The sequence below is a fragment of the Ceratotherium simum genome, chromosome 27 (genome assembly GCF_057802395.1).
Source record: "Ceratotherium simum simum isolate JZ-2026a chromosome 27, ASM5780239v1, whole genome shotgun sequence".
NCBI classification, from domain to species: domain Eukaryota; kingdom Metazoa; phylum Chordata; class Mammalia; order Perissodactyla; family Rhinocerotidae; genus Ceratotherium; species Ceratotherium simum.
In genome coordinates, this window is record NC_141926.1 from 31,484,619 (window position 1) to 31,502,574 (window position 17,956).

The 17,956-nt window shown below is 35.3% G+C and overlaps 1 protein-coding gene across 8 annotated transcripts in view; it reads left to right on the forward strand.

Moving 5' to 3' along the window:
• Window positions 1-17,956, forward strand: part of ROBO2 (roundabout guidance receptor 2) — a 593,028-nt gene that overhangs the window by 494,396 nt on the left and 80,676 nt on the right. For all 8 annotated transcript variants that reach the window (XM_087418202.1, XM_087418199.1, XM_087418200.1 and 5 more), the window contains 5 exons: window positions 371-533; window positions 2,135-2,301; window positions 5,432-5,553; window positions 12,982-13,213; window positions 16,097-16,221. In XM_087418202.1, the coding sequence (XP_087274328.1) occupies window positions 371-533; window positions 2,135-2,301; window positions 5,432-5,553; window positions 12,982-13,213; window positions 16,097-16,221 (809 nt within the window). The remainder of the gene's footprint in view (window positions 1-370; window positions 534-2,134; window positions 2,302-5,431; window positions 5,554-12,981; window positions 13,214-16,096; window positions 16,222-17,956) is intronic.

The following is a 17,956-nucleotide window of genomic DNA, read 5'->3' on the forward strand; positions in this document are numbered from 1 at the left end:
TAATAAGTTAAGGGGAGATCAAGATTTTAAATTCATTGAATGTGAAAACGAAGTCTTAGGACACTTTTTAATTCCTGCACCACTTGGCACATAGCGTTGCATTGATGCTATTTGATATGTTTGTCCTTGATAACCTTATTTTATTTTCTCTCTCTAAAGAGCAAGCAGTCCTAATGATCCTATGTGAAAGTAAAGTTAACATTTAGTAACATGTAGGAAAAGTCAAGATTCACTTACAATACTTCTGATTCATCAAGATGAATTGCTCACTGTCTAGGTCAACTTCTTTAATAGACTATTTTCCTTCTTTTAAGCATTGTTGTTAGCCTATGCAATCAGGAATGAAGCTTTTTCTGTTTGTCCTCTATAGAATCTGGAGCAACAATCAGTAAAAATTATGATTTAAGTGACCTGCCAGGGCCACCATCCAAACCGCAGGTCACTGATGTTACTAAGAACAGTGTCACCTTGTCCTGGCAACCAGGTACCCCTGGAACCCTTCCAGCAAGTGCATATATCATTGAGGCTTTCAGGTATGGCACACTTTCTTTTTTCTCCATTGGGTTTTTGCTTTAGCTCCTATGTCCTAAAATCTCACGTGAGCTATCCTGCTATTTTGAGGACATGTTCAATCAAGGCATTTTAAGAATTTATCTTTTATATCTGACTTTATTCAAGGATAGACTTGAGTTTCTTTTTTCATTTAAAACTTAATTATTAGATTAAATACGCATTATCCATGCCTAAGTCTATAAGGATCTAGTTCATAACATAATCACTTAGCTCCTCTCTTTACCCTGAGCATTTTAAGGATCTAAGATGAGAATTTTGGCATGAGAACTGGACAGAAAATAATTTAATTAGGCACAGACACTTTTTAAGTTATGCAGCGTTTACTGAGGCATGGAACCCTGGAACTTTGTTTCCTAATAATCACAGCAGAACTTAAAATAATTCTAATGTTTTTATGCTATATATTTGAATACATCTATTAGGTATGCCTAAGAGAAAATTAAAAACTACAATTAAGAAATTGGTTCCATCCGCTTCCAGTTGCTGAAAGGAAAAGATATGTCCAATTGTTATTTGAAATAATTGTCATCAATTTAAGGATACTATAGACTATAAATTAGCAAATGTCGTTATAAAATTTTCTTATGAGAATTCAATAAAATACTTATACGAATGGGAAAACGTAGCTTCGTATTCAGTTTCAATGTGCTTCTATTTACCATTATAATAGTGATAGCCACTGTCCCTTGTAAGCATTAGGACACATCATTACTTTCATTTTAAGCTTCCCTATTATATTTAAGGTAATGGTCAATACATAGTTTTTGAATTTCAAAATACTATTTTTCTATAATTTTCATGCTCTGGTGCCTAAGGACTTCTGAAAAATAAAGGAAAAATCACATTTTCTTCTCATTCGGAACAAAAGCAGCATTTGACCCTTGACAAAGTGCCCTAAATGAGCATCCCATCGGTAGCTGGCTGTTAAGGGGTCCATACATGCAGATTCAGAGATATTTCACCATTCCAAGATAAGAAATCACAATATTGTGTAATGTACAACTTTATAAAAAATGTGACCAAGGGAAAAATATTCATTACATGCTTCCTTTCTTCTTTTACAGATATGTAGTTTTAGAAGGCTCTATTATAATATTGCATGTGGAATTGATGCAAAAGAAAACACACCTTGTAAAAGGAAAATGTATTGGCATAACTTACTCTGTAGCCCATTTATTCTTTCTACAGGTTAATTCTTTTCAAGGTATATATATACATTTACGAGGACCATATTTATTGTATAAACTTGATGTTGTGATCTTGGCCTCTGTTCCTTTTACAGGTATTCATTTAGTGGGCTGCTGTGCATTAGCAAAGGGCTGTCACATCTCCTGGGCTGAGTTTAATTTTGTTGTGCATGGCACTTCCGTTAGGTGGGCTCGGCTTTGTTGTTGAATAAACTGAAATCATCCAAATGTTTCATTTATTGGGCTGAACACTTCAAGCGTTGTGTGTGTGTGTGTGTTTAATTTTCAGCCATTAACCTTTGTCATTGATACCCAACTCCATTTCCAATACCTTTATGACCGTTCTTTAAATGAAATTTCTGTTCGTGTTTCAGCCAATCGGTGAGCAATAGCTGGCAGACAGTGGCAAACCATGTAAAGACCACCCTCTACACAGTGAGAGGACTGCGGCCCAATACAATCTATTTATTCATGGTCAGAACAATCAACCCCCAAGGTCTCAGTGACCCAAGTCCAATGTCAGATCCTGTGCGCACACAAGGTAATTTCAACAGCTGTAAACATGACTGGTTCTAGAAGGAGGCATTAAATAGATCTTTAAGAACAAAAGGATTGCACGGGGAAAGATAAATGTGTCTGCATGGCTTGTTACAATGATTTACTAGACCTGATCCAGTGAAAGAGAAGGAAACTTGGCTGTTCATCTTGGTGAGTGTGTCCTCTTTCTGGAGGTGTGAAGGTCTATTTAGTAAAAAACAAACAAAATAAATGAGTACTTCTACATAGTAAGGGTGAATCAATGAAGTTAGGGCTTTGCTATATTTCAACGCAAGGAAAAATGTTTCTCCTTCTTTGAAATTAATTATACAATAGCAAAAAGTGATTTAATGGATAAGATGCCCAAATAGGGCTATCAAAATTATTTCCTATTGTACAGGCATTCTGTTTTTATAGTACAGTGGGTCTCGAGGAGAGGTTCCCACAGAAGCAGCACCTGTATCACCAGGGACCATGTTAGAAATACAGATTCTCAGGCCCCAGCTCAGAAGCCCTGGGAGTGGGGCCCAGCAGTCTGTGTTAAGGGGCCTCCAGGGGATGCTGATGCTCAAGTCTAACAAGCATCGCTACATGTATTTTATTAAACCAGACGTTTAAAGAAGCAGTTTGTTTCAGAAAGCAGTAAATCAAGTTTTGTTCCTGAGGTATGTGATTCTTTTGACTAATTAAAAAGACCCACCAGGAAGATCAAAATGGAAGATTTCTCATCTCACCTTTTGTAGCCTGTCTCTTCAAACTGAGAAGGCTACCGGAGTCTAGGGGTTAATTTAGGATGTTGCATTATAGTTTCCTTTCCTCCTAGTAGATGGAGGGAACTAATTAAAAAAAATAGAAATGGTGGCTTTATTTTTTGTTACAATCTACTTCCCACAGGGTTCTTGAGAAAGGGTTAATTATATCTTATTTGTAAAAAGCTTTGAACAAAATATAATTCAAAGTAGTATTTTTATGCTATGAAAAGCACCATACAGCCATAAAATATAATTATAATTACAATGTAGTTCAGTGATAGTAACTAGCATGCTATTATAACAGAGAAAGGCGCCTTAAAGGAATCAAGTGAAATAAAGTCCCCACGTGATTTTGTAACGTTACTGACATGATGACAGTCAAGGGAGGAGGGAATGCCACTTTGCTATTGTTCTCAAAGCAGTAATGTGATTAATTTTCAACGATGATAAAGGGCCTGTAGGTAAAGAACCTGTCTCAAGAGAAAGAAAAAGTACAGCAAGGAATTTGAAGACCTGAAACTGGTTATATTTTACCTTGCCTGGATCCAGTTACTTTTAGTGTGTCTGAATTTAAGGAGTAAATTAAATTATTGAACTTGAAAAGGAAGAGGTGTATGGTTTTAAGTCAGAAAGTATAGTACCTAGGTCATTTTTACCTGTGTAGATAGAAACGGTCAGTTTTGTGTGTAGCTGTAATGGAAGGTGGGGAGATAACAGAATGGGGAAGACTTTTGGTGTGATTAAATCGGGCAGACTTTCTTGATCATTCAATAACTGTGCCAGTCACTAAATCTTGACTTGTAAAACAACTTCTCAGTGAAAAGGTCAAAAAAGATTAATGAAAAGTTGTTTGTGATCTGGCTTGTTCCAGTTGAGAGACTATATAGAGCAGAAGACTTATCTTCAGTTAACAGATATTTAATAGAAAAACTCATGTTTTGTGTCTGAATGTCAGGATCATTTTTTGACACAACACTTTCAGCAGCTTTGCATTCTGCAAAGCATCTCTTTTCAAAGAACACTTTGCTGAGTGAGCTCTTATTTTTCAAAGATATTGAATAGCATAGAATTTAGAAATCTTTTACTTTAGTAAGGCAGCAAGTACTTGTACCATCAGCATTATAGTAGACCATAGATATATCAGCAAAGTTTAATGTTATCACACAATATTAATAATAGTTCTTTTTCTAAATCCAGTAAAACTCTCTGTGCTGTTTATGTTAAGGATAAAAAAAAAGTAGAACTGAGGAAAAAATCACCAAAGTGTAGTTCCCGATTATTTATGTCCTAATTTAAGTTAGTGCACCCAATTTAAGTTATGGCTGAGATATGCACTTAAAAATATTTTTTGCAAGAGTGTGGCATTGTGGCCTGAGAAAATAGGAGAAAACAAGATTAAGACAATAAATCATTTTAAATTGGACTTCCTTCCTTAAATAAGGTAGTCGGAGGGAAAAAAATTCAACTTAACATGGCAGTCTACCAGTTAAAGAAGTTGATATGAGTATGTGTGAAATTCCGTGTTTGAGATCAATTTGATGGACTTGGATGCTTATAATTTATTTTTTTTCTTAATAGTTACATAGAACATAAACCATTGTATATTAGACAATAGAGTAGTATTTAGGTGAATGGTGAATAAAGGCACAGAACAGTGTATGTCTGAGTATGTCATTGTACAGATTGCAACTCTTTCTCCCTCTCCCCACCTCCCGTCATTGCCAAAACGCAGCTGGGTTACCTTTTGTCAGATCCTGGAGCACTGCTCAAAATTGATTACTGTAGAACATTTTACGTATTCTGACTTTTTCAGTCAAATTATTTTTGTGAATTTGGGGGTTTCTTCCCCTTCTTTCCCTCCCTTTCTTTACCTTTAGTGACATAATTCACTTCCCCAGTCCCCCTGATTACTTTCTCTCTCAGATGCCAGACTGGAACAGGTCAAGGAGTAAGAACACACTATCTACTAATTGGGACAAAGGATTAAACAAATTCCCAAACAGCATTTTTCAGATATGGCCCCATTAACTATGTGGGACAATCGTTCAATATGCTAAGATCTATATAAAATTGATGTTTCTAGAGAAGTCTTACAGCACATACTTTATTCTTTAATAAGAAAATAGATCTTCCACAACAACGTGTTTGAATGGGGGTTAGGGATTGCCAACACTCTTTTATTAATATTATTTTAGTGAAGATAAATATCATCTCTCAAATTATGTTCTATGTATAGAAATATGCTTTAATTTTTTTTTTGTCACAAAAGGTTTTTCTCTTTTTCCCTGTAATTATTTCTAATGGCATAATATTGGCTTATATAATAAATGTTGGAATTTTTCTATGAATTTTTAAAAATTGGGAATGGTTATCTACCTGTAGATATCAGCCCACCAGCACAAGGAGTGGACCATCGACAAGTACAGAAAGAACTAGGTGACGTCATTGTCCGTCTTCACACCCCAGTTGTGATGAGCCCCACCACTGTTCAAGTTACGTGGACTGTAAGTGTTCAAAGGCTGTGGAATGGTAGTCCCTTTTATTCCTTTAAGAGAACAAGCCAAAAAATGAAAAAAGCAAATAAAGAAACCTAAAAGTAGTAATAAAAACCCTCACCATTTAAAATCAAGGTATAATCAATGGCAAAAGAGAAAAATAGTCAAGAGATAAAGAGTAAATAGAGTAAAAATAGATTGCAATATAAACATGACATTTTCTGTCTTCTGAATTTTTTAACAGCTTTATTGAGATATAATTAACATACCAGAGTTAAAGTGTACAACTCAATGTTTTTTAGAATAATTACAGAGTCATGCAATCATCAACAAAATCTGATTTTGGAACATATCATCTTCTCAAAATGAAACCCTGAACCTGTTAGCAGGCACTCCGCCATTCCCTCTGCTTTAGCCCTTTGCAACCACTGATCTACTCTCTGTCTCTATAGATCTGCCTGCTCCTTTCCTATGAATGAAATCATGCAATATCTGGTCTTTTGTATCTTGCTCTTTTCATTCAGCATAATTTTTTTGAGGTTCGTCAGTACTTTGTTCCTTTTTATTACTGAATAGCATTCACATACATCTGTTTATCCATCCATCAGCTGATGCACCTTTGAGTTGCTTCCTCTTTTCACTATTATGGATGATGGTGCCATGAACATTTGTGTACAAGTTGACATATGTTGTCATTTCTCTTGGTATATATGTAGGAATTGTTGAGTAATATGATAACTCTCTGTTTAACATTGGGATGAACTGCCAAAATGTTTTCCAAAGTGATCATACCATTTTATGTTCTCATCAGCAATATTCGAAGTTTCCAGTTCTTCCACATCCTTGCCAGTCTCTCACGTCCTCACCAACACTTGTTGTCCTGTCTTGTTTATGATAGCCATTCTAGTGGGTGTGAAGTGATATATATCATTGTGGTTTTGATTTGCATTTCTTTAATGACTAAAGATGTTTTGCTTCTTTCATGTGCTTCTGAGCACTTGTATATCTTCTTTAGAATAATGTCTGTTAAAGTCGTTGCCAATTTTTAAATTGGGTTGTTTGTCTTCTTATTGTCTTGTAAGAGTTCTTTATATATTGGATACAGATCCTGTATCAGATATATGATTTGTAAATATTTTCTCTCAGCCTGTGGGTTGTTTTTCACTTTTTTAATGGTGTCATTTGAAGCAGGAAAGATTTTAATTTTGATGAAGTTTTCTTCTGAATTTATATCAACCATCTTTACATTCTTTTAGCTGAATCTCATCCCGCAGCACTAAAACATATATATAATTTTAACAATTTGATGTATGTAGTAAAAAAATCAATGGGTTTTAAGAAATAAATTTATTTTTTTAATATATGCCAAGAATGTTCAGTTCCATGTGTTATTAAATGTCAACCTTCCCGCTGTTATTTCAAAATGCTAAATATTTTGATCATGTGTTAGCCACTGCAGTGAAAACAACAAATAGCATAAAGATGTTGATATTAGTCATATTAGAGAATACTAACACATGTATATGTTTGTGTCTATATGTATGTCTGTGCTTTGCAAAGAGCCAGATAATGTTCTTCCCTGTGTCTAATATAGTTAGTGCCAACTTCTCATTTATGCTCAAGATCTATCTATTATGTCCTCTAACAATCCATGAGGAAATATATCAGGATGATAGAGGAGCACATCTTCTTTAAGCCCTTTGTGTATGTGGTAGATCTTGTATATTGTATAAGTAATGGACATTTGAGTTAGGGATACCTAGAAAAATTTTCACTTTAATTATAATATTGATTAGAAAGTATTTATAATTATGTCTCTATTGTTGTTGTTGTAATGGAAGAATGACTGTAAATCAAAAAAATTTGATTTCCCCCTCCCTTAGAGTCCAGGCTTCTTTAGGGAAATAATTATTTCCCCCATTCCTATCAACTCCCTCAACGAAAGAAGTTGAGAAAGGAAAACTGGTTGTTTTTCATCAGTTCTTAATTATGTTTGAAGTGAAAAACACAATGAAGAGAATTATTCCAGTGTCCTCTCAATAATAAATCCATTGAACAAATCCAGTTCAACAAGTATTTTTTGAGGGCCAGTTTTGTACTACATGTGGGAGAGCACTATATAATGAGAAACTAATCTACTTGAGAGAAACTTGGAAATTCTCAATGACATACACAGGGATAAGAGCCGTAACAGATATATATGTACCCTATAGACAGAGGTTTCAATCAAAGAGGAAGTGATTAACTCTATCCTCAGGCCCCAGAAAAGGCATCACCATTAATCTACATCTATATAGGGAAATATGGAGGCATTATTGAATTAGAACAGGAGAACCTAAAATAACATTTATGGCTGTTTATTCCAAGTCTATAATTTTATAAAGGGAAACCAATGCAGACAGGTTGAACAATGTTCCCAGTATCCCACATCTGTTTATAAAGATAGGATTAGAATTTCCTTACTTTAAATCTGTTTTTTGTGTTTTTCACTTTACTGTAGACAAATATTTAGTCAAAAGGAATACCTTTTAACAGTGGAAGTTTGACATAGGATCCTGGGTGGGGCCATGTTTAAGAAATATTTTGTTATTTCTTAAACCAGACCACGTAATCAATCAAATTTTTGTCCTATGAGTACAAAATTGAGAAATACTTTAACAAAAATGAGACTAAGTTTAAGAAATATTTTCAGAGTAATTAGAATTATTTAGCATTGCATTGTTTCTAATTCCATTTTTGATATAATTTCACATAGACTTATTCTGTCTTCCGCACATAATGGCTTCTCTTCTTCAATTCTCATGAAGGGAACATAATGACCTCATCGTTTTTCCAATGGCACAGTAGGGGTATTATTCGCCATGCCTCTTCTATCTTTTTGTAGCTTTGACTAGATATAAAACTAACAAAGCCAAGGAAGCAGCTGTATTTTTAATAGATTTTTCCTCATTCTCAATTGAAAAAGTCTTCTCTGTTCTGTTGGGAGTTTTGAAGGGGCTTCTTTTAAGCTGCTTCTAAATGTGGGAATTATTTGGGTAGAAATCAAAGTCATTATGTTTATGAAGTTAATCACTTTAAAAGTCACTGAGTTTAAAAGAATAAATCAAATTAGATCACGATTGCAGGTCAGTAGTCTGGGAGTTCTTCCAGGAGAAGGACCTTGTCATATTCATCTCTATATCCCAAGAAGTTTATCATTCCTAGTTTGCATCTCTCTCTCCCTCATAAGCTTGACTTCTGAGAGTCTGGAGTTCATGTTTTATTTCTGTTTTTTCAAAGCAGAGCACCTTTTATGAAATACCCTTTCAATAACTGTCTGTTCAATGATCAAATCAATTGTTTTCATACATTTTAATTTTAATTTTTAAAAAGAAATTGTTCAATTATATCACAAGGTATTGTTCCCCTATGAGTTTGTAGTTACAGATCAGATAAGTGTACATTTGAGAGATAAATTTAGTGAAATAAAGTCAGACTAGGGGCGGGGTACGTTGCCAAAGAAATTATAACCAAATATTTTATTTTCATGTCATGTTTTCAACTTGCTACATATATATGTTCTATAAATTATCACACTGTTAGTATTTGAGTTACAGATGTGCTGTGGTTCCAGGGGAGAAATATATTCCACAGCCCATGTGCTTAGATATGGGGACAGCTGAGGTGGGTTACCAATGGTTGGCAGGATTCAATTACCAAACACATATGACATTTGTACTGGAGAGACCATCCACCTGCCCCACAAGGATAATCTTGAAGCAATGATAGTTAGCAAAGGCTACTTCCTATAAATGACTGCTCTCATAATGTGGGTAGGGAAAAATGTTAAGAAAATGGCTGTTTCACAAAGAGAATAGCAATAAATCTCTTATTTAAAAGTGATTATTCTAGTTTTTGTGGGGGTTTTGTTGTGTTGTTTTTGTTCAAAGACCAAAAGAATCACAGACCTTTTGCCCCTTTAATATCACAGCTACTGGAGTTGAAAGAGTGCTTCGGCAAACTAGAATTTCAGAACTCAGCTAAATCCAGATCAGTCACCTAGCAGGCCAAACACACCAAAGAAAATTCACTTTGAATTTTCAGTTCAGATGGAATTTTTTTAATTGAAATGATAGCTATTAAGCATCTCCCTTAAACATATTAATGAAAGTGCTGATTTGAGGGCCACATATGAAACCCCTTTTTTTAGTATATCCTCTACTTAACAATGATGCTTTATCATTGTGCATCTCTAACTTATATTAGTCATTAATTGTTTCTGTGCCCTTGTAATATGGGTATTATTTAAACAAATTAAGTAAAATGAGGCTCAGAAAGTTTGAGGCTAAGCTGTAACTCAGTTGAGACCTTATGACTGTAAGACTGAAGCTGTCTTTATCGTTTCACTTTTTCCTTGAGACAACTCTTTTTTATTCATGTTTCAGAAAATACCAATTTTTTAAAATTCTATAAACCCATGGATTTGTGGCCAGACTCTGATTATAATCAACACTAAAAGAAAATCCTCCTTCTTATAATCAGAATGTTAATAAAGCTAGTAACAAGCATATGGTTTAACTTGAAAATGACCACCTGTCATAATGTGCTCCAAAAGTCAGTGGTGTAGAATGCATATCCAATAAAAATACCACCTTTTTTTTAAAGCTAACATTCAGCATTTTCATTTTTGCTTCCAGCTGTAACACCAAATTTCCTTCTGAAAAAATGTATTGCAACTGCACAAAAGCAAGTTAACCTATTTAGTTATTAAAGTAGGCCGTTAGAATGTATTGGTTGGAGGCAGTATACACTGAAGAGAGCAAGGCAATGCCATGTAGTAAACATTAGCTACATAAAGTCCCTAAAACACTTAATTAATGAAAACCAAACATGGATAAAACCAATTTACCCTGATTTACAGACTCCCTTCATCTGGAAACAGCTGCGTAATGTTCTTCTTAAAAACACAGCTTGCTTCTTTCAGTATTAACAAGCTATTATTGTGAGTTATGTCTTTCTTTCAGTATATAAATTCACTTAAAGCAAATGCAGAGAAGTTTATAAAATGTAAGCTTAACGTTGTTTTAACATATGCTGCAAGGAATTTTTTGAACATTGACAGTTTTGATGAAAGGCTTTGGCTCTCATAAATTTAACTTTTTGCTCTTTAGTTTCCTTGTTTTATAATGTCAGAACAACTTCTGCTTTTCAAGAAATATGACCCTTGGTGCAAACACAAACTGGTAACATGGAGGAGGATTCAAACATCCTGAGCTTTGGCAGCAGAGCTGGGCTTACTGTCTCTTGACATAACCTTACCCAAGTATAGCACTAGTTCCAGAAAATCTTTGAGGGTTAGAAAGCAATTCTTACTTGTTGAGAAGGAATTCTAACTTGTTGAGACTCATCTGTGAAACTGGAATTAGCTATACATAGAAACACTCATCCTCATGCCCACCAAATTCATGGATTATTTTTCTAGGTTGGACATTCTAAATATAGAAAAATGTCCTTTGTTCCACTGTATTTTGATTGAGGTTTTGTATTTGTTAATTTTCTGCCTTCACTTAAAAATTTTTTTTAAATACTGCAAGTAAAGAAGAAGTGTTAGAAGTTAATACGTGGAAGAATACCTTTCGTTTATAACGTGTTAACAGTTGGATAAAGAAATTTTTAAAAAGCTGAAATAACCATTTCCATCATTACCTTCTCTATTTCCTCTCTCTACTCCGCCTTTCTGAAGCGAGGTTCTTCCTTCTCTTCTCCATTCATTTTTACACGTTATTTGACAGTGAAATATGTCAAGTTAAAGGCTTCTTAGAATATGGCTATTAAACTATAATGTGTGGAATATTAATTGGAGGAGGTACTGTGATAGTTATATTTAAATCAAGCATTCCTAGAAACACAGCAAGACATTAAAAAATGTTTAAAAAACTAAAAGTCCTTTTCTTTCAGAAAATGAAACAATGGTAAAACTCCAATAAAGATTGTTTAATAAACATATAAAGGGAACATATTTCATTTTTAGCTTGCATTTTTACGCATTCAGTTTTCATGTAATTATTATGAGCGAACAAAAAAGCTTTTTCAAATTTCTATTTGATATGAGTTTTCAGATTCAAAATCTCAGGTTTCATTAAAAACAGCGGCTTCCGGGGCCTGCCTGGTGGCGCAAGCGGTTAAGTGCGTGCGCTCTGCTTCAGCGGCCCGGGTTTCGCAGGTTCAGGTCCCGGGCGTGCACCACTGCACCGCTTGTGAATCCAGGCTGTAGCGGCGTCCCATATAAAGTAGAGGAAGATGGGCACGGATGTTAGCCCAGGGCCAATCTTCCTGAAGAAAAGTAAAAGGGGGAGGATTGGCATCAGATGTTAGCTCAGGCCTAGTCCTCCTTACAAAAAAAACCCAAAAAATAAACAAAAAGAGCAGCTGCTTATCCTCTGTCCCTTACATGAATGAAAGGATCAAGAAAGCTGTCAAATTGTGCCAATAGTGGAACTGTTGAAGGAGCCAGAAGTTGGTAAATTAATAAAAGTCTTTCACTTAATATTGTTAAGGGGTATAAGCTTTTCATATGCATTGAAAACAGATGCTCTAGCTCCACAACTTTTAGTCTCTTTCATATGCTTCCTCCAGCCACACAAATTTTATATGTGCTGTTTCTACTCTTCTTCCCCTGGATAAATTCTACTTTTCTTGTAGATCTCAGCACTTGTCCTTCAGAGAATTTCATCTCCCCTTGCTGATTCAGTCAACTGCCTTCCACTCTAGGCTTTCTTAGCCCCTTGTACGTCTCATTGATAACATTTGCTTGTGTTTATTTGTGATGAATGTAACTTGACCGTTGTTTGAGTGATGATTAGGTAATGCCCACCTTCTACCTGGACTCTAAGCACCGTGAGGGCAGGGACTGACTCTACTTTCATTCTCCATTTTTGTCCCTAGAGTTTAGCAGAATTCCTGGCACCTATTAGTAGGAACTCAAAAGATGTTTTGAGCTAGTGAAGGTATTAGTCAATGGACAAGGGCTTAGAATGGAAATTCCTGACAAATAGCACATTGTATATAAAAACACAAAAATGGAAATTGTTGAATACAGAAAAAGGACAATCAGATGAGAAATAAAGCTAGAAAAATTGGCAAGTCTAGGCCTTGACGGGCCTTTGTGCTAATCCGAGGAATATGAATTAATTAAGTAGGTATCCTGGGTACTATGAGGTATTATACGCAGGAGAGAGAGTTGTTCCAACTCTTCATTTTGGAAATAATAACTTAGGAGCAACGTGAGCTCAGAATTGGAAGAGGATATTAGAAGCAGGGAGATGAGTTAGAAAGCCATGGCAACACTCAGATGCTAGTTGATGAGGACCAAAATGGGACAAGAGAAATGAGGATGGATCCATTGTGATGTCTAAATACTTCCATTAGGTTTCACAAGCTTTTTGCCGTGTTTTGCAGGTTGATCGCCAGCCCCAGTTTATTCAAGGCTACCGAGTGATGTATCGTCAGACCTCAGGCTTGCAGGCTACTGCACCATGGCAGAACTTAGATGCCAAAGTCCCGACTGAGCGAAGTGCTGTCTTAGTCAGTCTGAGAAAGGGGGTGACTTATGAAATTAAAGTTCGCCCGTATTTTAACGAGTTCCAAGGAATGGACAGTGAATCTAAAACAATTCGTACTACTGAAGAAGGTCAGTATTCAGATTTCTAACGTAAACCAAACCTAAACCATAATGAGACCAGTTTCTGTTTTAAGTTCTAGTTTATCATCTTCCACAGAAGAGTAGCAAGAGAGAATCTAAAAGTGAATCCAGGAGTGTCATTTTCCCCTTTTATTCTGAGAATTCCAAAGAATCTGACAACTCAAAAAAAGAATGACATTCAAGTAATTTGAATATTTCCTAAGTATACATTTTCCCCAAATCTTGTTTGTCATTTGGCTTCATTAAAGGACAGGCTACTGGAAACCCAAGCACACAGGCTCTTCATTGTCAGTCCTCTTGTTTTGGTGTAGTAAAGCATGACATTTTCTTTTATAAGCCTCCTTCTCTGTGGGCTCTGCCAGTCTGACTCATAATTTCTAACTTGGAAGGCCACTTGCGTGTTTGCAATAGCATTCTTCTTAGTGACATTCCCTCCTCCTCCCTCTTTTGGAAATTTTCTTGGCTACAGGTACTTTATAGTCAATCTGTGATGGACATGAAATTAATGTAGGACTCCACCAGTCCATTTACTAATGTCTCTTTCATTAAACTAGAGGCTTATAATAAATAGTATCATCAAAGTACAAAAAGTCAGATGCCAAGTATAAGAATTCCCTCCTTTTCTGATTTTCTACTAATTTTACATACACAGCTCCCATGAAGAGCCTTTTTTCTAAACGTATTTTATATAAATTGATATGAGCAGCCTTAAGAAAATGTATATAGGTTGCTCATGCTAGCATGTAGATGTTCACGTTTGACCAAAGAGCTTTTCAGTTATACATATCTTATAACAAGCAACACAGTAAAAATGTTATCTTCACATTGATTTATAGTGTGATACACTGACATGGGCAGAAGTGCATGTTTTTAAAGGCATCATTAATCTACTTTTATGAAAGTAAAGAAAAAAATACTAAAAATTAATAATAGTATCTTTAACCACCATTAAATTTTACTTTATGTTGACAATTTGTAGTACTAAGGAGTGGGGTGGGTAAATTTAACACAGAATGCTATGTTTGAAGCATACTTCCAAAAATCAATTTCACTGCAGTCAGACTTTTCCTCTGGATTAGACATTTGTCACCATTCGGTACACGTTCATCTCCAATTTCTGTGGCCTTCTGAAGGTAACAAATGGAACTCAGTTGGGCTGTGTCTGGGAAGGATGAGTGACGACTTGGGTTCTTTCACATCTGTAGAAAGAAGCTGAGCCCTGGAATAATTGACCTGTCAAGAAGCAGGCATGGTGGTCCCTTCAAGCCAGCAGCAAGGCAAATGAGAAACCAGTTTTCAAAAATGTTATTTTTCAGTGCAGTCTACTTAATAACTACAAAACTGGTTGGATTTAAGTCATCGTGCTGTATTTTGGAGCAATGTTATCACATAGAGGAAAAATAAAGAGCAGAATTGTGGTCACATGTCTGTGTGTTTATCCTATATCTCAATGAATATGGCCATACCTCAGTGAAATATGTCATGACAAATTTACCAAACATGGGAGACTTTATCACAGGCTTTTAAAATATCTTTTATGAGTCAATTATACATATTTGCGAAGGACTAAACTGTGTAGAGTTATGAAAGCATTAATCCTTCTATATAAAAATAATTTAATACCCCATAATTCTTTGAATTTTGTTTTAATTATTGGTACTTTGATTTTGCTTTTTCTTTGATTTAAAGTCAGAGATTCACTGAGAATTGATAAGTTTTCCTAAAAAATTATTGTTTCTTAGCTCTTGGCTACACTGGATAGGAGATGCTGCACACTAAAATCAGAAATTTTTTCTCATTCGTGTTTTTTCAGTGTGATTATAATTAGTTATAGGAGAAACCATAAAGGAAGAGAACTGTAGAGAATTAAAATCTGTCCACTTCACGTTTGACCCAATGCGAACTGTTTTCATTTATATCTTCAGAGTTCCTTGCCCATCAATATAAAATAAGTTTTAAATCTTAAATTATGAGTCGATTTATAACAGTCAATTATTTTTCCCAATATAAAGACAAAAGTATGTTTTTCTGTTTGTGAAATTTATAGCTGGGCCGGCCCCGTGGCTTGGTGGTTAAGTGCGCGCGCTCTGATGCTGGTGGCCCGGGTTCAGATCCCGGGTGCGCACCGAGGCACCGCTTCTCTGTCCATCCTGAGGCCGAGTCCCACATGCAGCAACTAGAAGGATGTGCAGCTATGACATACAACTATCTACTGGGGCTTTGGGGGGGAAAATAAATAAAATAAAATCTTTAAAAAAAAAAAAAAAAAGAAATTTATAGCTATGTTTCTGTTTTTATTTATTAAACACAAACTAAAACAAAACAAAAAAATTGTCAATAATGCCACCACTCAGAGCTAGTGTTTGATAAAATTTTGGGATATATCCTCAGAATATTTTGATAGCAGTATTTTTTCAGAAAGAGAGCTTATTAGAGTTAAAAGAATCAGAGTTCCAGAAGCAGACATACATGGGTTCAAATTCTGCCTTGTTGTTTAATTTAGATAAGTCTCTTACAGTAGCTGTTTTCTTATCTGTATAACTGAGATAAGAGTTGTTTTTACTCCCCGAGGTTATTGTGAGAATTAAATCTGACACAGCTTAGTTCTGGGTGTGTAGAAAACAGTCATTAGAATGTTAGCTCTTAAATTTATTTAGTACATATTACCACAGCTATTATATTTGTTTTAAATCTATCCATTATATTTAAAGGACATTTTTAAAAACTGTTGCTGTTGAACACCATATGCAAGTTCGGAACTGCTGGAAACCACAACCTCATGTGTCTTGTCTTCGTGTTCATATTCTGTAAGCAGCATTAATGCACACCAAAACTTACAGTTTGTGTTTATTCTAATTACTTCCTCTGCAGCCCCAAGTGCCCCTCCACAATCTGTCACTGTGCTGACAGTCGGAAGCCACAATAGCACAAGTATTAGTGTTTCCTGGGATCCTCCTCCTCCAGATGATCAGAACGGAATTATCCAAGAATACAAGGTAGGACCTGGGTGAGGAAGGAAGGCTCGCAGACAAAGTTTCCCAGAGAAGTGTCAGTGTCACATGGATGAAGCACGTCTCTAGCGGTCTTCTCGTTGAGTTTGAGTGTAAAGCGATTTCTTATCTTTGTGCAACATGTAAAGAAACAAATGCATAGGGGATTAGAACCTAACTCCAAGGTCACAGATAATACACACTCAGCTGGACAAGTAAACCGTGACAGTGGGGTGTTTTCTGTATAGTGTGACTCCAGAACCTCAGAGATATAGAGATGGGGTACAGAGTAGGTAGTGAAACTGCCGTTATCCTTGTTATTGGAGTTCTGTGTAACTGTCCTTAGGGCAGCCATCTTTAAACTGTCTTCTTGGGGAAAAGATACTTCCGGGGTTTAGAGAGTTGAGGTGTGGATAGGAGGGTGGGCAGCAGCAGCTCCCACTCTATGTTCTTCTTTTATCAACTTATTGAAATTTTGTAAAATATTTCAGTTGAGAAAAGGGAATCACTGAAAAAACAAATTAGAAAAAAACTGACTTACAAAAAAACAGTTGACTATCTCATTTTTCAACTAATGAATTTGTTGCTATTTAGAAACAGTATATATCCATTGTTTCCTCACGATCATTTGATGTTTAAGAGACAGAAGATGTCTAACCTTGAGAAATAAGATTCTGATTAGTTATGCTGTGATTAGACCACATGTGAGAGTAAAATGGCTCACTAAGCCTTGTAAAAATTCAAAACTGACTTTTTTGCTATTAATAAATTTTATAGAATTCTGACAATAACATACTAGATAGATCTATGAGAACAGAAAACTAGACACCCCACCTCACCCCAGAAATTCATAGCTGGTATGTGAAATTAAGCTGAGTAATTTCACCCAAAACACTTCAGATTGAATTTTGTTATTTCTAAGAAAAAAAATGATACATTTTAAATAGAATTTTATTAAATTAAAGGCCAATTTAAGCAACTGGACAGAATGTGCATAAGCATTTATATTAAAAGTATTCCCATCACATTATAAAGAAAGGTGTGTAAGAAATAGAAGAATAGGGCCGACCCCATGGCTTAGCGGTTAGGTGCACGTGCTCCGCTGCTGGCGGCCCTGGTTCGGATCCCGGGCGCGAACCGAGGCACTGCTTCTCCGGCCATGCTGAAGCCGTGTCCCACATACAGCAACTAGAAGGATGTGGAGCTATGACATACAACTATCTACTGGAGCTTTCGGGGAAAAAATAAATAAATAAAATTAAAAAGAAAATAATTAAAAAAGAAAACCACCATCCTAGTTTGTAAAAAAAAAAACAACAAAGAAATAGAAGAATAAGTGCTTTTGCAATAGCATAATTATATAGATTCTACAGTTTTACAAGTGTTAGAACACCTTATTTTAAGAGCAAAGAATTATCTACTCGGATGTGTGTGTGTGTTTTAATGAGGTTAGGATTTTATTTTATATCATCTGGGACTAAATATCCTAAATGTCCATTTACCTAAATATTGATATTTTTTACAACATGATACTTTTTTTCATAAGTTGTAAACTTTCTCATTCATATGAAATTGTCACATTTTGGTAGCAAAGTGTATGTATCTGTGAGGGCTAAATATTCCTCCATTAGTAACACAGGTATCATTGTATAAGTAAAAGCAATATACACTTCACGGGAATTATTTTAAAGAAAAAGATTCAGGAACTCACCTGCATCAAAAACAAACCATGTGTGTTTCT